Source organism: Sabethes cyaneus, chromosome 3, assembly GCF_943734655.1.
Source record: "Sabethes cyaneus chromosome 3, idSabCyanKW18_F2, whole genome shotgun sequence".
Classification (NCBI taxonomy): Eukaryota; Metazoa; Arthropoda; class Insecta; order Diptera; family Culicidae; genus Sabethes; species Sabethes cyaneus.
In genome coordinates, this window is record NC_071355.1 from 95777703 (window position 1) to 95795860 (window position 18158).

General features: G+C 41.5%; 1 protein-coding gene across 1 annotated transcript in view; it reads right to left on the reverse strand.

Annotated features, from left to right (window-relative positions):
• LOC128744514 (neuroligin-4, Y-linked) overlaps positions 1–18158 on the reverse strand; it is a 134616-nt gene that overhangs the window by 37989 nt on the left and 78469 nt on the right. The window contains exons 3-4 of the mRNA XM_053841576.1: positions 9089–9250; positions 8814–9011 (exon numbers count right to left, since the gene is read on the reverse strand). Coding sequence (XP_053697551.1) covers positions 8814–9011; positions 9089–9250 — 360 coding nt within the window. The remainder of the gene's footprint in view (positions 1–8813; positions 9012–9088; positions 9251–18158) is intronic.

Sequence of the window (18158 nt, forward strand, 5' to 3'; positions counted from 1 at the left end):
TTATTATTTACATAAAAATGTAATTCACGCAGTTCACACTTTATCTGAAAATTAATATAGATTTTTGAATAATCCGTTGAATGTGTTTTATATGTATGTGTAAAAGATAAATAATCACCTCCGGGTAACCCTATGTTATGTTTTGTATTCAAATAGATTTAGCTCCGGTTTGTTGCAATGCTTGCAAATCGCGTTTATTCAATATATTCCCCACGACACCACGACTGGGTTTCGCGTTTGGTGTGTATGTTTTGTTACAACCCTCGCGGGTATTGCAAAACAACTCCACGTCGAACTGTTTGGTAGCAATCTGGTGCATCGTTCGTATGCGTGCGAATTTCCGTCGGAATCCTCTCGAGACTTTGCGATGATTAATGCAAATGTGCTGGTGGTGCTCGGTGGTGCCATTAAAGTTTTTAACGTTTGTTATGCAGCATTCCACAGAGCATCCACTATCGCCTACCCAATGGGAGCGGAGAGCTTGCGAGGGTAGCACTTTAGAGATAGTTGTGCATAAGATTCACGGGTTTTGGTATGAAGATGGAGGCAAAAAAACTCATCGTAGATACCTACAGGGAGTAACTTTTAGTTGCATAACTTTTCTGAAAATATTCTGCAGGATAATGAGTTCTTTGCTCTGTTGGAACGATTATTAGCCAAAGTTGAAATTTTCTCCATTCGCTTCGATCTTTCTTTCGCGTTGCTTTGCAGGCAGCCTCTAACTTTTTTGTTTGCGTCGACTTTTAGTTGTGGGGCCTTTGTAAATAACACCGTAAAGTTTCCTAATTTGATAAAATAATTTAAGTGCTGCTGTTACTACGCGTGCTCTTCGGTGACGCATGGGAACGTAATTTCATTTGAATTTCGTTACTAACTGTTTTTTGGCGGCATTATCTGTCAAGGTGATTTATGCATAAACTTGGTCCCAGGTGTTATAGGGTGCAACTTCGGCGCGAAAGGTTTCCGGATCTTAAATCACTGTGGGAATCATGATAACGGCATGTTATGCACACTTATCACAGGAAAATTTGTGTCTTACAAATTTTGCGTGTGTTCCAATTAGTGATCGACATCGGACCGGGTAAAGTCCGGAAAGTCCGGTCCGATGTCCGGTCCGAAGTCCGATCGGAACGAAATTTTAGAGTCCGATTTTTTATCGGACCGGAACCGGAACGAAGCGTTCCGGAACCGGACCGGACCAGGTCTTCCGTTGAAAGTCCGGAAAAGTCCGGAGCACTTTTGATCGTAAAACTGACCGCAGTGAAAACGATGACTAGGACTTACTTTATATGTTTAAAACTAATTTCCTTTAACTTCCTCAGTATTGAGGAAAGACAATAATTTCGCTAGCAGTAATACACTTTCTGTTTAAGGCTCCAAAACAAGTCCAACTAATCGATTTATTTTTTAAAAATTAGCAAATATCTGTGGGTCTTAAAACCGAACGTTTCGCAGCATCGGCTCGTGCGCTCGTGCCTTATGATCCCTCAAAATTTAATTTCAAAGAACTAATTTTAAAAGTTATGTAATTATGACACTTCATCTTCTCGGTAATGCCATAGGTAACCGACCCAGCAAACCACAAATCGTATAATAATGTGTGAAAATCATCTTGAATATCGCTAAACAAACTCGAAGTCGTACATAAAGCTTAATAAAGCGCACCCTAGTTTACATTTGTTCTTACAAAATGATAGTAACTGATTCACATACGATTGTCGTCACAAAATTGTATAGCATTATGGAACTAATCATTTTGAGTCGGATTTCATTGCACACAAATACTTATGAATGTGAAATGTTTTCAAATAATTTGAAGTACGTATATCGCCTCCAAAACAGTACGCATATGCTGGTTTCGTGCATCGAATGCGATTTTTCTAGATACATATCGGTACATATATCATGTTTGTTACTTTGATATACGTACGAAAATGTTTGCTGGGGATATTATGGTCCGACGCTTATGGTCCAATATGAAAGATAACTCAAAAGTTTCATCAGATTTTTCAAAATTATCGTATAGGTTTGGGCCGAAGAGGCTCAGATTTTCATGAAATTTTGCTTACGAGTATAGGATGTTAACTTTTTAATGAAAACAATATGTTATCCTATTTTCCCAGAAAACTCCACTAGAAATTTTTCGATTTTTTCGAACATCGCTTATTTCGAAAGTTTATAGTTTTAAAATCAAGCATTGCAGAACAATTTTTTTATGAAAATGTAATAAAATTTTCTCAGCAATCCAGGAAAAATATTAGTTGGAACAAGTTTTCCACATGATTTTCTATGACGGTGCAAAATTTTAAGGAAATGTTGGAAAACCCATGATCTAAGTCTTAAGAAATTTTGAAATACAGTGGACTTTCGGAAAAGTTAATGAATGGGTCGGCTAGCTTTTTCGAAATATTACCTTTTCTGAGTAATCCTAAGAGTCATTGAAAATGATAAACACAAAATCGAAAAATATATTCTCGGATGCAGGATACTTATTTTTAGGTATCTGGAAGTTGTAACGCAAAGAAATATGTAGCAAGATCTTTATGAAATAATGCTTCCCCACGATAAAACTGAACCTTGTCGTGGTGTAGGGCTTTTTAACTAATCAGTAAATGAGCAGCGGTCACGTTTACTTCTGAATGTGGGTATATGTCAAAATACTTTTGTAATTTCAAGTGGGGCTCGGGGTAAAAATTTACCAAATGTGTCCAGTATGGGAATCTCTGATAATAAATAGATGAATGTTTCTGGGATTCATCTCTATTTATCACAGCTGTCACAAATATCTCCGCAAAATGTTGGATTGATTGGGTCGATCGGGGACTTAGGGTTAGTAAGGGGATGTAAGCGGGTTACCAGATCCGGTTGAATGCCAAAGGACAACTCTACAATGATTACTGGTATAATAATAGAAGTACTTAGGTAGCAGATGGGAAAATTAGGCTCTGTGGCCGGCCGCGGGGTCTGTCGATGGGAAGGGGTTGAGTCTTAGAGAGACGTTTAAGCCCACAGCTTTACTGCATTAGCTCTTTGTTCTCGAGGGTTGGAAGACGAGTGCGTCTCTATAAAGCTTTATAAGCTCCAACTCCTCTCGACTACCGCGAACGTCCGGGTTGTGCTGCGCTCAATTTACTTTGTATCTTGGGACAGTGCATAAATGCTGGGGGAATGAAAGATTCAATTTTCCCTGATAAGTTGATAACCGCTAATGCTCCGAAATTTGTCTTTCCTATTAGATCATTTGTGGTTGTTTGAGTTAGAAAATTGAAAGCGGGCGCGCGGTTGAGAATCGGTGTCAGACGGGGCTGACGAATCCTCCACTTCTTCACTATACTACATTTTACAACTTTACATTTCAAGGTCAAGACTAAAAACATGAGATTAGTCTAACTCAAGTAGTACAAAAAGTCCAAAGCACATTAACAAATTCGATCTATCATTTTTCTTCTCATCATCATCATCATCATTATATTTAAAGTATGGCATTCCGGCCTTTGGCAGAGAGAACTTAGAGTCAGTTCGTGGAGTCCGCGCAGGGCCGGAACGCCTCCGCCTGCGGGCATAGGCGTGACGACTATGCTTGGGGTTCTACCTGTGTTTTAGTGGGCGACATTGCCTGTCTCGTCAAGTAGAACTGATGTTTGAGGTCTCCCTGACACTTCGTTAACATTACAAATGGACCCAGCGCAGAATTTTAAACGCTACTAGCTGACCCGGCAAACTTTGTATTGCCACAAATTAAAATGTGTTGTACATAAATCGTGAATCTGTCACAATCTCGAGTTTAGCAAGTTTCTGAGGAGCTCAACCTAAGATAACTCATTTTGGCAGTAACGTCACTATTTACATTTACATTTAATTTACAAATTTTCAATTTTTCCTCACAATAAAGTAGAAAACAATCCCCCTGTTACTTAGCCAGATAAAATAAAGCGGATAGCACTTAAATATTCGCCGTGATTGTATAACATTTTGCCGAATACCATTTCGTGAAAAACCTTACGCGGAATGTACCATTTCACGGGAAACCTTTTCATGAAAAGTACCATTTCGATCCTCGGGGTGATCCTCTCCTTACTCGTTGTCGCTCGTCCGGACCCAACTGAAGGAAAGTAATAGAGGTCAGTAGACCTAGGAAAACAAATAAACCTGGGCATAGCTGATTTCTGCGGGCGGCTGCAGAAAGTTTTTGGTGGTCTTGTTATTGTCTGTTATGTTTTAAGGAAGAGTCTAAAATTTCTCGAGTTCGATTAGCTGAGTTTGTATGAGAGTTCTTATTCCCCTACCACTGGGGCGAGGGGTCTCAAACCATCATAAAAAAATCCTGCCTGCAAAATCCCCCACATGCCTAATTTGGTTCCATTTGCTTGATTAGTTCTTGAGTTATGAGGAAATTTGTATTTCCTTTGTATGGGAGCCCCCCCTCCTAAAGGGGGGAGGGGTCATAATTCCCCTCCTAAAGAAAGGAAGGGTTTCAATGCACCATAAAAAACTCTTATCTCCAAAAATACCCATATGCCAAAGTTTGTTTCATTTGCCTGATCAGTTCTCGAGTTATGAGGAAATATGTATTACATTTGTATAGGAGCCTCCTCCTAAAGTGGGAAGGGGTCCTAATTCATCATATAAAAAAATTCTTGCCTCCAAAAACCTTCACATGCCAACTTTGGTTCCATTTGCTTAATTAGTTCTCGAGTTAAAAGGAAATTTGTATTTCATTTGTGTAGGAGAAGTGGGGAGGGCCCCTAATTCCCTTCCTAAAGTGGGGAGGAGTCCTAATTCACCATAGAAAAAAAATCTTGCCTCCCAAAACCTTCACATGCCGTTCCGCGGATTATTTTACCAGTGGTCGGAAGCCATGGGTTTCGTTTCTATTTGCTGTTTGAAGTACTTTTAATAAATCACCTGATCGCATCACTTACCACAGTGAATCCAGATCTGATCATACTCATACTAACACAATCCTTCTTCCCGTGACATTCGTGGAGATGCAGAGGTAAACTCGGACTCATAACAGCGAATGTTGAACTAACAATCCTTTCCTTTCCTAACGATCACAAGCACGTGGCCGGCGCCGTTATTGATCTATATACAACTATATACTACTGCTACTGCTACTGAATTGTTACACATTGACGATAGTCAACTTTCCCGAAATGCTATCTGTGTGGTTCCCTGTGCAACTTCATTAGCTCAGATCAATCACGGAGGTGCAACTACGATGTGTGTGGTCGTTCATGCTCATGCTCATGCTCCCAAAACCTTCACATGCCGAATTTGGTTCCGTTTGCTTGATTAGTTCTCGAGTTATGCAGAAATTTGTGTTTCATTTGTATGGGAGCCCTCCCTCTTAGTGAGGGGAAGGGTCTCTAACCATCATAAGAACCTTCCTCGGCCCCAAAAACCCCTACATGTAAATTTTCAAGCCGAACGGTTCAGTAGTTTTCGATTCTGTAAGGAACATACCGACAGACAGAAATCCATTTTTATAGGTATAGAGGTTAAGCGACCAGTTGGATAACCCGAAAAAAAGAAAACAAAACGAAAAAAACATCTTTATAAAATAATACTTAGTTCCTTTCAGTAAATTTAAAATAGTCGGTTTCGTCCCTGCTATTGCTTCTTTTGCATTTAAAATTCAATCTAAGTTTGCGCTTTTCCAAAAATCCTAAGATAAGTATGTGCCCGTATTGAACTGTTGCTATAACTGTCCTCTACAAGAGTTTAATTTAATCCCAGTTATGATGAGACTCTGTATTAAACTGTAAAAATGCGTTAGGAATTCAAAAATGAGAAATAAAGATTGAAGGAAAACACAGGTGTGTGAATGAACGCTTTGGATAACCAAAAAATTTAAACTCTCAGAAAAGTTAAGGCAAACATTAACTTTTTAGAGTGTTGCATGAGAGCTAATATTCGCTTAACTTTTCTGGACAATTAACTTTTCAGAGAGTTAACTTTTCCAAGAGTCCACTGTATTTTTTTCTTAGTGTTAGTGTCAAAAATTTCACTGCAGTGATTTTATTTTTCTACAGGAGTTTTCCACCACCGTGGGAAATTTCGAGAAATATGCTGATATGCTTTGCTAAATGGCTGAGATTTTGTTCGCCGTTTCATAAAACAAACTGTTCAAGAGCTATAAACTTTTGAAGCAAGTGATGTCCGAGAAAACTGGAAAATTTGATTTAAAATTTCCGGGGAAAATAAAAAATCGCGAATTTAAATTAATTTTCATTAAAAAGAGCATAAACTGACGGTTGAAAGACAATTTTTTAATTAAAATCTGACTTTTATGTCTTAAAGTGCACCATTCCATGATGGGTAAGCTACCAAGCACCAGTTAATGGTGCCGAATTTTTCAATTTTTTTAAATGATCCATTTCAGGCCGGTTAGCGTTTAGAAGTTACAGAAGGTTCTACACATTCAAAGCTTTACCTTTGACATTTACCTATTTTTTAAAAATTGGTAAATTTTGCATCCGGACAATTTCGGACTTCCGGACCGGAATCGGACCGGAACCGGAACAGAGCTAAATCGGACCGGAACGAAATCGGACCTAAAAATTTCGTTCCGATTTTTTACCGGACCGGACCGGACCGGAACCCGGACTTCAATTTTCGTTCCGATGTCGAACACTAGTTCCAATTTATCGGAAGAGTTAGCATAGAAGAAAAAGGGAGGGAAAATGTGCGGAGACCGGAGAATAAATGAGATTGGAAAACATAAACCTTATTGGGTGGCTATGATAGTGGTAAGTACATAATTGAGTTAGTATCAATTAGTTTATATCATTACGACAGCAAAACAGATGGTGAAATTAGATTAAAATATTTGAAGTACACTAAGTTGACGTTAAAAAATAAGCACATCATCGGGGCCAAACTCACTTCTTGTAGCGCTGTAGCTGCGAAACAAGCAAATTCGCAGAAGTTATCTGGAGCCAGCTGGTGAATATCGAGGATGTTATTGTTGTTGCTGTCGTTGTCGTCGTAGTCGTAGTCGTAGTCGTAGTCATAGTCGTAGTCATAGTCGTAGTCGTAGTCGTAGTCGTAGTCGTAGTCGTAGTCGTAGTCGTAGTCGTAGTCGGAGTCGGAGTCGGAGTCGGAGTCGTAGTCGTAGTCGTAGTCGTAGTCGTAGTCGTAGTCGTAGTCGTAGTCGTAGTCGTAGTCGTAGTCGTAGTCGTAGTCGTAGTCGTAGTCGTAGTCGTAGTCGTAGTCGTAGTCGTAGTCGTAGTCGTAGTCGTAGTCGTAGTCGTAGTCGTAGTCGTAGTCGTAGTCGTAGTCGTAGTCGTAGTCGTAGTCGTAGTCGTAGTCGTAGTCGTAGTCGTAGTCGTAGTCGTAGTCGTAGTCGTAGTCGTAGTCGTAGTCGTAGTCGTAGTCGTAGTCGTAGTCGTAGTCGTAGTCGTAGTCGTAGTCGTAGTCGTAGTCGTAGTCGTAGTCGTAGTCGTAGTCGTAGTCGTAGTCGTAGTCGTAGTCGTAGTCGTAGTCGTAGTCGTAATCATAATCATAGTCGTATACTATCTGTCACCTATACTATCTAGATCAGTCATTGCATTAGAAACATTTTTGATCGATTGATGCAAATATTTTTTAAATCGATTGAAGCGTTATAAGCGTGTTAATCATAACTCTTATTCGTTACATGTTCATTTTGCGTACTTCTAAAGTGCACCTCAATGTAGTAAACAAAACGTAGTTCTACATAGTTCGTTAAAAATATGCGTGTAACAAAAATCAACCACAACGTTACGGTGACTAAAATATAAAGTAAATATAAGGTAAAAATCAACCACGTTTTTTAAAATCTTGCTTGAATATTCACAATTTCCCATGTGATTGTAAAATTTATGGAAATTAGACAGCACTGAAATAGTAAAGAATTTTAAATCCAAGCCAGCCTGTCAGTTCAATTTATGCACACACAAAATACATATCCCGTCCCGGGTGAAATATGCAAGAAGAAAAGCTTATGTGAAAAACTGTGCATGAGGTAGAAAAAACAAGCATCGTCTGCTATCGTCGGTTAACACTCAGTAATCTAATGCGAGCCTAATTGAGACCGTTAGAGAGTAGCATTAGCTTCGTGAAGCGAAAGTTTTTGCTTTGAAGCAGCTGTGCCAAGGAACTCGTTCGAGTTTTCTACCCTGTTGACCACAGAAAAACTCGCATCGAAAGCAAGACTGAAGGATACTTGGCCATTATTGATTCCGCTGTCGACTGAACAAATAAGTGACTGCAGTGCATTTTGTGTTAAAATAAAAAAAAAATATTCCTATAAATGAGAACCTGTCATTTAAATTTTTATTGGAATTTGGTTACCGACAATTAATCGCATCTGTTCAAAACCGATTTAGCGAGCCGTTAAAAAAACGGCTCACTAAAATGGAAGTCGTATCATGTTTGAGTTATTGGGGTTTGTTTCAGGAATTTGACTGGGTGGGAAAAATCACACCAACCACAGTTATTAGCAATTTTTTCTCGAAAATTTCTCTATCTAGATATCAGGTTAGGTTTTTCAACTATCGGCTGTTGTTTAAACTGGTTATCCAACATCTTCATATGTGTATGAATGCAACTGGAATACAAATCCGATTTGATTTATATTTCCCTCAACGTGTCTGAATTTGACCAGCAAACAAAGAGATTATGGAAACCAAAACGTGTTGTTCTGTTAGTCAATTTCATCGAGCTGGATATTGAACGAATTGATTATTGTTTTTCACACTATTCTGCTTCCATGTACAATTTTCGCTTCCTCGGAGTAGCATAAATAATCCAATAAAATATTTATTGATACAAATTTATTCACCTACCTTCTGGCACAGCTGCCGAAGCGATGAGAAAGTGAACACACGCAGCCCCCGTCCCATGTCCAGCCAGTGTGACACTTCTTGGGTCACCACCGAAGGCTTCGATGTTTTCCTGTATCCAATGGAGAGCTGCAATGATGTCCATCAGTCCATAGTTGGCCGGTGCCTTCGAGAACCGGTCGATATTGGCATTTAAAAATCCTGAAATCCCAAACAGAACATAACCCAGGATAAATTAGTTTCGGTGAACGGTTGAAATGTGCCAGGTGTAAGCGTACCTAATATTCCTAAACGATAATTGATTGTAACTACTAAAATTTGCCCGAAACTGGCAAGCACGGATCCATCGTACGGATTACCGCTGTTCCATTCGTACGATTCTCCATGTACGAATACCATCACGGAATATTTTTGCGCACCGGCGTTTTCTCGTGAGCTTGCTGTGGAAAAACAAAAATGTTAAAAAAAAAACAAATGTAAGTGAGTAAACAATTTGATTCATTTTTTAGTATTCCTCATAAATAACGCTACTTTCGCTTATGTTTGTTTGTTGATACAACAGCAAGAAAAAACTGATATAAACCTACACCGTATTTGCTTTCAATTTTGTTGTACCTAGCATCAAAATCATTGATTTTTTTAATTACCGGTCTGATATATTATGATCACATTTTGTTTTTAATTTGACATTGTTCATTTGCAGGATATAATATATCCTATCATATTATGTAAACTTCAATAGCAGCATCTACTGAGGGCCCTATTAGCATTTTGTTGCCATATCGTAAACCATCCCAACGGTGACATAGCTTCGCGGCATCGCTGAATTATTCATTTTGATGTAATCAAGATTAGTATTATTACAGTATAATCAATGGAAGAACTATTAAAATATCGAAAAAAGTGTTTATTTATATCCTTTTGACTGTTCATCATGTTTACTCAATTGAACAGATCCAATTCAAGAATTAAAAAAAAGTGCATGGATTTTATTCGTATTTTGTTGAACACATTTCATCAATAGGTACTTTGTACAGTCTTTAAAATAGGTCTAAAAACAGACATAATTCAGAAATAGTCGGCTAGCTGGTAAAAGTCAACTAATCTTGTGTAAAATTTTTCGAGAAATTGCGTGGTGCCCAACCCTTCTCCGTTTGCGAAGTATCTAATTTTGCTTTTGCTTTCCTTATTTTTCAACGTTACTAAAAGGTATCAAATTTCGAGCTTATGAGCATTTGTTCTGCAGGTTAGGAGCCGCTTAAATAGGCGTCTGAGCTCCATGCTAGGGGCGACCGATCATCGTTCTCATTCGATCGGTATGGTGAAGGGCTCAATGCTATGTTCGTTTAGGGTTGGTACCACGAATCTACCAGAGCTGTGGCAAGATGCTAGGTGCACTTTCACAGTGATGCAAAAACGGCTGATTGGTCCGTGGCCAAGTAGTTCTCGAATGTCAAGGTTGAGAAGCAAGGGCCAGGTTTCAAAGTGGTGTATGATACTGTTGACCGCAAAAAGTTATAGAAAATCATGAAACAGAACGGCTTTCCAGGAAAGTAGATTGGACTGATTAAGGCTATAATGGATAGTACACAGTGCTTTGTGTGAATTTCCGGTGGATTGTCCAGTTCATTCGAATATCACGGCGGCTTCGGAAGGGAAGATGGTGGACTTGGTGTTTAACATAGCACTACAAGATGTCATTAATTGATCGGATATCAAAGCAGATACGGGAATGATCTTCAACAAATCTAGCGATCCGCTTTACCCACATGGATAGAAATTTAATCTTCAAAAAGAGCAAAATGACTTATGATATTAGGTTTCTAGCTCATGTTTTATGCAAATACATCATGAATAATAATCATGATAATACAAACTTCTTGTAGTACAACACAACGCAAGAGCATGAACTATTTTTCATGATTTTGTGCTGCCTGCTATGGTAGTTGAGTCATGATTAGACAGTAATTCAAACTTTATGATTTCATGATTTTATTCATGGTATCGGAATCGGATTTCTTTCCGTGCATGACATGGACATTGTCGGCAGACTTGTTGGCCAGCGGAACCGAGGTCGGTCAATGCCGGTTAGACAGTAGTGCAGCGATGGATGGTGATGAGTTCGAGGTAGTTGACGAGTTTGTCTATCTTGGCTCACTGGTGACAGCAAGCAATGACGTCAGACGTGAGATTCGGAGGTGCATTATCAGCAGCGATTGCGCATACAATGAGCTGTACAAGCAATTGCAGTCGCATAGTCTAAACCCGCGTACAAAAGGTAACCTGCACAAGATGCCCAATAGACGAGTGCTCGGCTGTGTTGCAAATCGAGCGAGAAACAAACGATGCCGACCCATACACGAGCGAGTGTGAAAAGAATTACATCCAACGTTTACTCTACTGACGCAAGCGTACGACAAACAACCGCTGTTGCTTCCTGCTCCCGAGACACAAATCCTGGAGCATGGGAACATGAGTAGCATACATGGCTGGAAATTTTGCTTTGCTTCTTCATCTTCATCTTACGGTCTCGTTTCACACGCGGGTAAACCACGGGCCTTCGTGAGCGTTCGGTATCAACTGCGCGAGTTGCAATGATGAGCGAAAGTAACGACTGTGGCTGATAGCTAAATACACGCTCGCGGATGGTAAATGGTTGAATAATGCGCTCCAGAATTACCACGAAGTTCCACAGCCTTTTATTTAGCAACCCTTATCTCTACCTCCTCGTGGTACCATCCGGGATACGTTTCTTAGCGGAACCCGGACAACCGGCGGAAACTAGGGTCATATGCGGACAGAGAAGGGGGCACTCATGCGAAGGTTGAGTGCAAACTCTCCGCCTGCAAATGACGGATCTCGGTAGAAGTATGTTCGAGGAATCTGAAAATACTGAGAACCTGAGCAGAGGGTTCAAAGCCCCTAAAAAAGGATGGTTGAATAGCTGTTATCCATGGCTAAAAGTAAAAACGTGAATGGATAAACCACTAATCCAAGGTGTCATGTGACCCGTGCCGAGGGATGAACGGTGGGGGGGCGGGGGGGGGGGGGGGTTTCTATAAATACTCAGCCTAAAACGGAGCCTGTGGAGTACCAGAGCGCCCTCCACAGTAATCAGCCCTTACCGCATCATCAGGGGCTCTGATGCGGCGGACTCTTCTTTCCCCTCAACTCGTGGGATTATATATGAACAATCAAAATCAAAAAAAATTAACTTCAGTGAGCGCGGACGGATTAGATAATCCGTTCGCAAGAGGTGGTATCCAGCGATCTCCGCCGATGGATACGAGTAGAAGCGGACAGGGAAGCGGCACACCTGCATCTACGCCGGACGCCCGTCGCTAATAAAAGCAGTGGAAGGAAAGAGAGACATGCTACCAAGAGTGGTAGCGGCGTCTCATCAGCTCGATGCCATTATCGCATCGCGGCAGGCCGCAGCACCATAGCGATGGACTTGAAACAAAGTCTGCTCATGCTTCGGGTCACCATGCGTGCTGCGACGGAGGAACACAGTGAACTTGAAGCGCGAGTAAAAGTGGTAGAGAAGGCGTTTGTATCGAGGTCTGTATAAACGGATGCTTGCCTGTCAACGACTGACCACACCGTAGCCCTTGCGACTACGGAGCAGTCCAGTGACAACAAGATATCCACTATACGTGCAAGGCAGTCCCCGGGGGAACAAACCCCCACGGGCCCGAAGAAGCGCTTGATCGCTGAGGGTCGTAAGCAAACTGAGGAACCCACCGAGGGTAATAAGACGCAGTTAGCGCCCGACAATCAGTGGGAAACAGTGAAAAAGAAGAAGGCCAGGAAGAAAGAGGAGGATCGAACTCCACCGAAAGTGGTCAGAAAAAAGAGGAGCAAAGGTGATGCCCTTATCCTCAAAACTGAGGGGCTGAATTATGTTTTGAAGGCCATGAGAGGGGACGAGCAGCTGAAGGGTCTTGGCGCGGATGTGCGGGGTATCCGCTGCTCTCGCACCGGCGACATGATCCTTAAGCTCAAAAAGGATGCCACTGAGAAGGGTTCTGCCTACAAAGTGCTGGCAGAAAAGGTCCTTGGTGATGGCATACAGATCCGCGCACTAACGCCTGAGATGACTCCAGCTTAAAAACCTGGGCGAGATCACTGAAGCGGTCGAACTGACACGAGCTCTCAAGGAGCAATGTAACGTGGTGGTGACTCCCGAAGCAGTTCGTCTGCGCAAGGGACCGGCGGGAACCCAGGTAGCTACAATAAGACTTCCACTGGTAGACGGAAATACAGCCCTGAAGGCGGCCAAGCTGAAGGTGGGATGGTCCTTATGCCCACTGAGCGTGTTCCAGCAGCCGGAGGCTTGCTTCCGGTGCTTTGACCGAGGGCACAAGTCCTAGAGCTGTAAGGGGCCTGACAGAAGCCGCCAGTGTAGAAGATGTGCCGGTGCGGGCCATATAGCGAGGGACTGTTCTGCGCCGCCCAAGTGCCTGATATGTACAGGCCAAGGGGACACTGATATGTACAGGCTAAGCACACAACAGGAGGCAGGCGCGCCGGCGACTAAAACACGGGCGTAGTGCAGGTAACGCAACTAAACTTGAACCACTGCCATGCGGCCCAGCAGCTATTATACCAAGCAGTTACTGAGTCGTTGACGGACATTGCCATCATCTCGGACCCATACCGCATCCCTGCCGGAAACGGTAACTGGGTCTCGGATAGGTCCGGAATGGCAGTTATATGGACGACAAGCAGGTTCCCGGTTCCAGAGGTTGTGTCAACTGCAGACGACGGATTTCCGGTTCCAATCACCGCAGGGGTTCCGCAAGGTTCCATACTGGGCCCGGTGTTGTGGAATGTCATGTATGACGAGGTGTTGAAGTTAAAGTTCCCGTAGGGGTGGTGATTGTCGGCTGCCCACTCTATAAGCATTGTTGAAGATTGGATGCGATCCAGGAAACTGGATCTAGCGCATCATAAAACGGAGGTTATCATGGTGAATAACCGCAAGTCGGTGCAGCAAGCAAATATCAGCGTCGGGGACTGCACTATTTCGTCAACGCGGTCCTTAAAACTCCTGGGAGTCATGGTCGACGACAAGCTCAAGTTCGGGAGCCACGTCGACTATGCCTGCAAGAAGGCTTCCACAGCTATTTCGGCATTGTCTCGTATGATGTCTAATAGCTCTGCGGTATATGGCAGCAAGCGAAGGCTATTAGCCAACGTGGTCCAGTCCATACTCAGGTATGGCGGGCCGGTGTGGTCATCGGCGTTAGGTACCAAAAGTTATCTAGCCAAGCTGGAAAGCACCTATCGTCTCATGTGCTTAAGAGTGGCGAGTGCGTATCGCACAGTTTCACATGACGCAATCTGCAATGATGCCTATTGGTATCATCATCAGCGAGGACGTAGAGTGCTTCAACCAACGAGGAACTAAAGGCATACGGAGTACCACAAGATCAGCCTCGATGACCACATGGCAGCGGGCATGGTCTAATTCCACAAAAGGCCGGTGGACACATCGACTTATCCCGGAACTATACGGGTGGGTCAACAGGCGCCACGGCGAAGTCAACTTCCACCTGACACAAATTCTATCAGGGCATGGTTGTTTTAGACAGTATCTGCACAAGTTTGGGCATGCAGAGTCCCCCGCGTGTCCCGAATGCGTGGACGTTGAGGAAACTGCAGAACATGCTTTCTTCATATGCCCTCGTTCCGCGGGCGCGAGAAGCAACATGATGGCAGTGAGCGGACAGGACACTACTCCGGATAACTTCTGGGGAGTCTGGGAAGTCTGGGGAGCGTCCAATGCGCCTGCTACCCAGATCGTACTTGAGCTACAAAACCGCTGGAAAGCCGATCAACGGCGAATAAACAGCCTAACTACCATAGTCCAGTAGTTATCTAAGAGTGTGCGTTAAGCACAATAGCCCCTCCCTGAAGTAATACCGATAAGGTGGTGCCAGGGGGGATTGAGTCTGGAGACTCGAGTAGGGTTTTACTCACGCCCCAGTAGGGGGGTCGAGATACCAAACCCCACTCCCTGAGTTGTCTTCTTAGGTGTCTGATAGCTGATTTCCCTAGTCGTTAAAAAAATACACGCTCGCAATAACTTGTTGCAGGGCATCAAAAAAATAAGAAAAAGGGTCTGAGAGATATGCTCATGTCAGTACTCAGTGTGTTCCTTGGAATGAAAATGCGTGTGAGAAAATCTGACTACTCGAGTGTGAACTCCGCAACACTGGTGTTCGGAGGTTTCGAGAAACGAATGCTGAACAGTGTTGCCAGAGTTTGCTGAAAAAACTCCGAAGTTTTACCATCTGTGTTTTTATCTTCGGAAAAAGGGTTATAATTTCGTTTGAAAATTAAGAAAGAAGCTTACTTTTATTTGAAACAAAATTTATCAATTCAACCGACTTTTGCGCTGCATTTGTAAGTTGCTTAGTACTAACTGTTTGTTAGTTTTGCTGAAAAGTTTAAATTAGTTTCGATGTGTACTGTGTTCTAATATATACTCCTTATCACATTTGGTTAACAGGTATTTTTCTCAATTGTAAATTGAAGGAGCGTTAATTGAGAAGAATGATAAACTGGTGAAACTGGGAAGTTTTGATTTGAGCCCAAAAATATATTGGGTCATTCTCTCGGTTTGTACCCAAGTGTTTTTGAAATTAAACTACCGCTGCATCCTTCTACTAGATAGACTCATATCTAATTGCGTATGTGTGCGAGTATGGAACGGTTAAACTGGGGACAAAATTACTTTTTACTGTAAACGTTCCTTAGTCGTCTATCTATTGTATTTTCGTCAACTTTTTTGCGTATCTTGTCGTCTTCTTGAAGCTTTTCACACGTCTTTTTTGACTTTGGCGTCCTTCCAACGTATTTTTTGCCATCTTCTGTCGTGTTTCTGTCGTGTTACATCGCACTCATGTCGTCTCTACGTCGTCTTTTTGCCGTCTCTTTAAGACAACAGACGTCGTATTTTAGTCATCTTTTCATTGCATTTTCATCTTGTTATTTGTCCAGTCAAAAATTTATCTAGTACAAAGAGTTAATTTATCTAGTACAAAGAGTTAAACTAATTAATGTAAATAGGGCAAGGATTCCAGCTACTTGCTTATAAAGAACAATCCTATTCGCCTGACAGCTGTAAAGGATTTTGAAGTTTTATCTCACTACAGAGACCGTATTAGGAACTGTGAAAACCCGCAGGTCCGTAGGAAATTCCTAAACCCGTAGAACTACGGATATATTAATAGATCGGGCATCGATGATGCTAAACGCAAAGGAATGAAACGAGCAACAGTATTGCGAGCAGGATGGTGAGACCAGCTTGGAACGAGAAGTGGCGACGAGTACATGCTGTGTCGCTGGCGAAGAAGAAATTATGTTCATCAGGCTTTGGCGTAGATTGGATTAAATTGGAATTTTAGAACGTTTTTCAAACATATTGATGAATTCATGTAGAATTATCAATATTATATTCAGCTTTAAAGAGAGACGTGAAAATTGCTAATGTTGTATTTCGTAGAACGTATTTCTACCGATCACGCATTTTATAATTTTCAGCAAACAATATACCGGCACCAACTTTTCAAAAGGGTCTAACTGCAAAATGTAAACGACCGAGTGAGGCTTTCTTTTCCTATGCTAGTTTAGCAGAAAGTAATCCTCACTCGGTGCAAAATGTAAATTGCAGATAAACCCTTTTGAAAAGTTGGTACCGCTGTTGTTTTTTTTTGTTTTATTCGTACTTTTTCGCCGCAATGCTCCAGAAATCTTTATGCTTTCACAACATAGCTGTGCTCAACTTGAAAGGTGACTTCATTTATAACATTTTTATTTATTCTTTGAAATCTACTTCATTGCTTACAAAGTGTTTTCCTGCCGAAACAATCCACTAGTCCATTTTCCGAGCTTCGAAGCATTTGTTAAATTCGATTTCCGGAATGCCTTTCAATTTCATCTTCGATTGAGATCTTATTTCCTCAATCGAGTCCAAACGATAAGCTTACAAAGCCAAAGACGATGTAATAGCTTGGAGCAATAACCAATTGTTTCGCCCATAATTCTATCATTTAGGTTGTTGATTGGTCTTTCTGAAATTACATACCTAGGTAGTTCTTGAACACTAAATCTGTCGTCCACCGTGTTGTTTATCACTTGATGTTTTTGATTCGTTCGAAATAACTTTTTTTCAACATTTTCACTGCCTTTCCTAGTCTACGCTTTTACTGTTGAGAACTACGCATCCAGTTGTAAACTATAACAAAAATGTTGACGTTAACTATTGCTGTTACTCGTTGAAACTCAATTATTTTTCGGTCCCTATGTGTAACAATTCTTTCGATGGTATATACTCTCAATAACATACCAGCTGATGGTTTCACAGAAAATCGATGATGGCCATGCTGTAGTCCATCCAAAATCAAATTCAATTGTGATCAACCAGGAATACCAGGATGCAGTATTTTTTAAACTAAACTAGCAATTTCATTTGTCACTAAAGTCATTCCAGTTGCTCTCGCCAATCAATTGAGTTTAAAAGTATTTTCGGCATCGTTGCTTACAACTTTTGAAATAATATGCACTTGCAACTAACTTATTAAACTGATATTGAAAGTGGGCAACTCGTCGACCGTCTCCGTAAAAATACGCACGTCCATCGTCATCGGCTTTAATACCTTTGTTGTACGTTGTTATCAAAGCTAAACCGCAAACACACAACGCAGTAGGTAATCCTGATCGGTCAATAATGCTTATATTCATGGTGAGATAAATATAAAATATCAACGCAATTGCAAATAGCCAATTTGGGTTAACGCACATATTTACAATGTAGGTATTATGATCGCACGGAGCACGTATTTGTACACGCGCGTGTCAACCGTTTGCATGTGATAGGGGAGAGTGGTGTACAACACGCATAAGAGGTGTTGAATGGTTTTGCCTTTCTACTATATAAATATATAGTATAAAGGTATAGAAATCACTTGGAAAACCGGAAATGGAAAGAAGGTCCTGCGGGCCGAATGTTATATACCATTCGACTCAGTTTCGAAAACTGAGCATTTTCTGTGTGTGTGTATGTATGTGTGTGTGTGTGTGTGTATGTGTGTGTGTGTGTGTGTATGTGACGCTTTTAATCTCACTCACTTTTCTCGGAGATGGCTGGACCGATTTTAATGTTCTTAGTGTCAAATGAAAGGTCTAGGTGTCCCATTGGTCGCTATTGAATTTCATGCTGATCGGACTTTTAGTTCAAAAGTTATGTATAAAAATACGAAAAATATGGGACTTCATTATCTCATAGGTCTCTTAGCCGATTTGAACAAAATTGATTGCATATGAAAGAGGAGCCTTGCA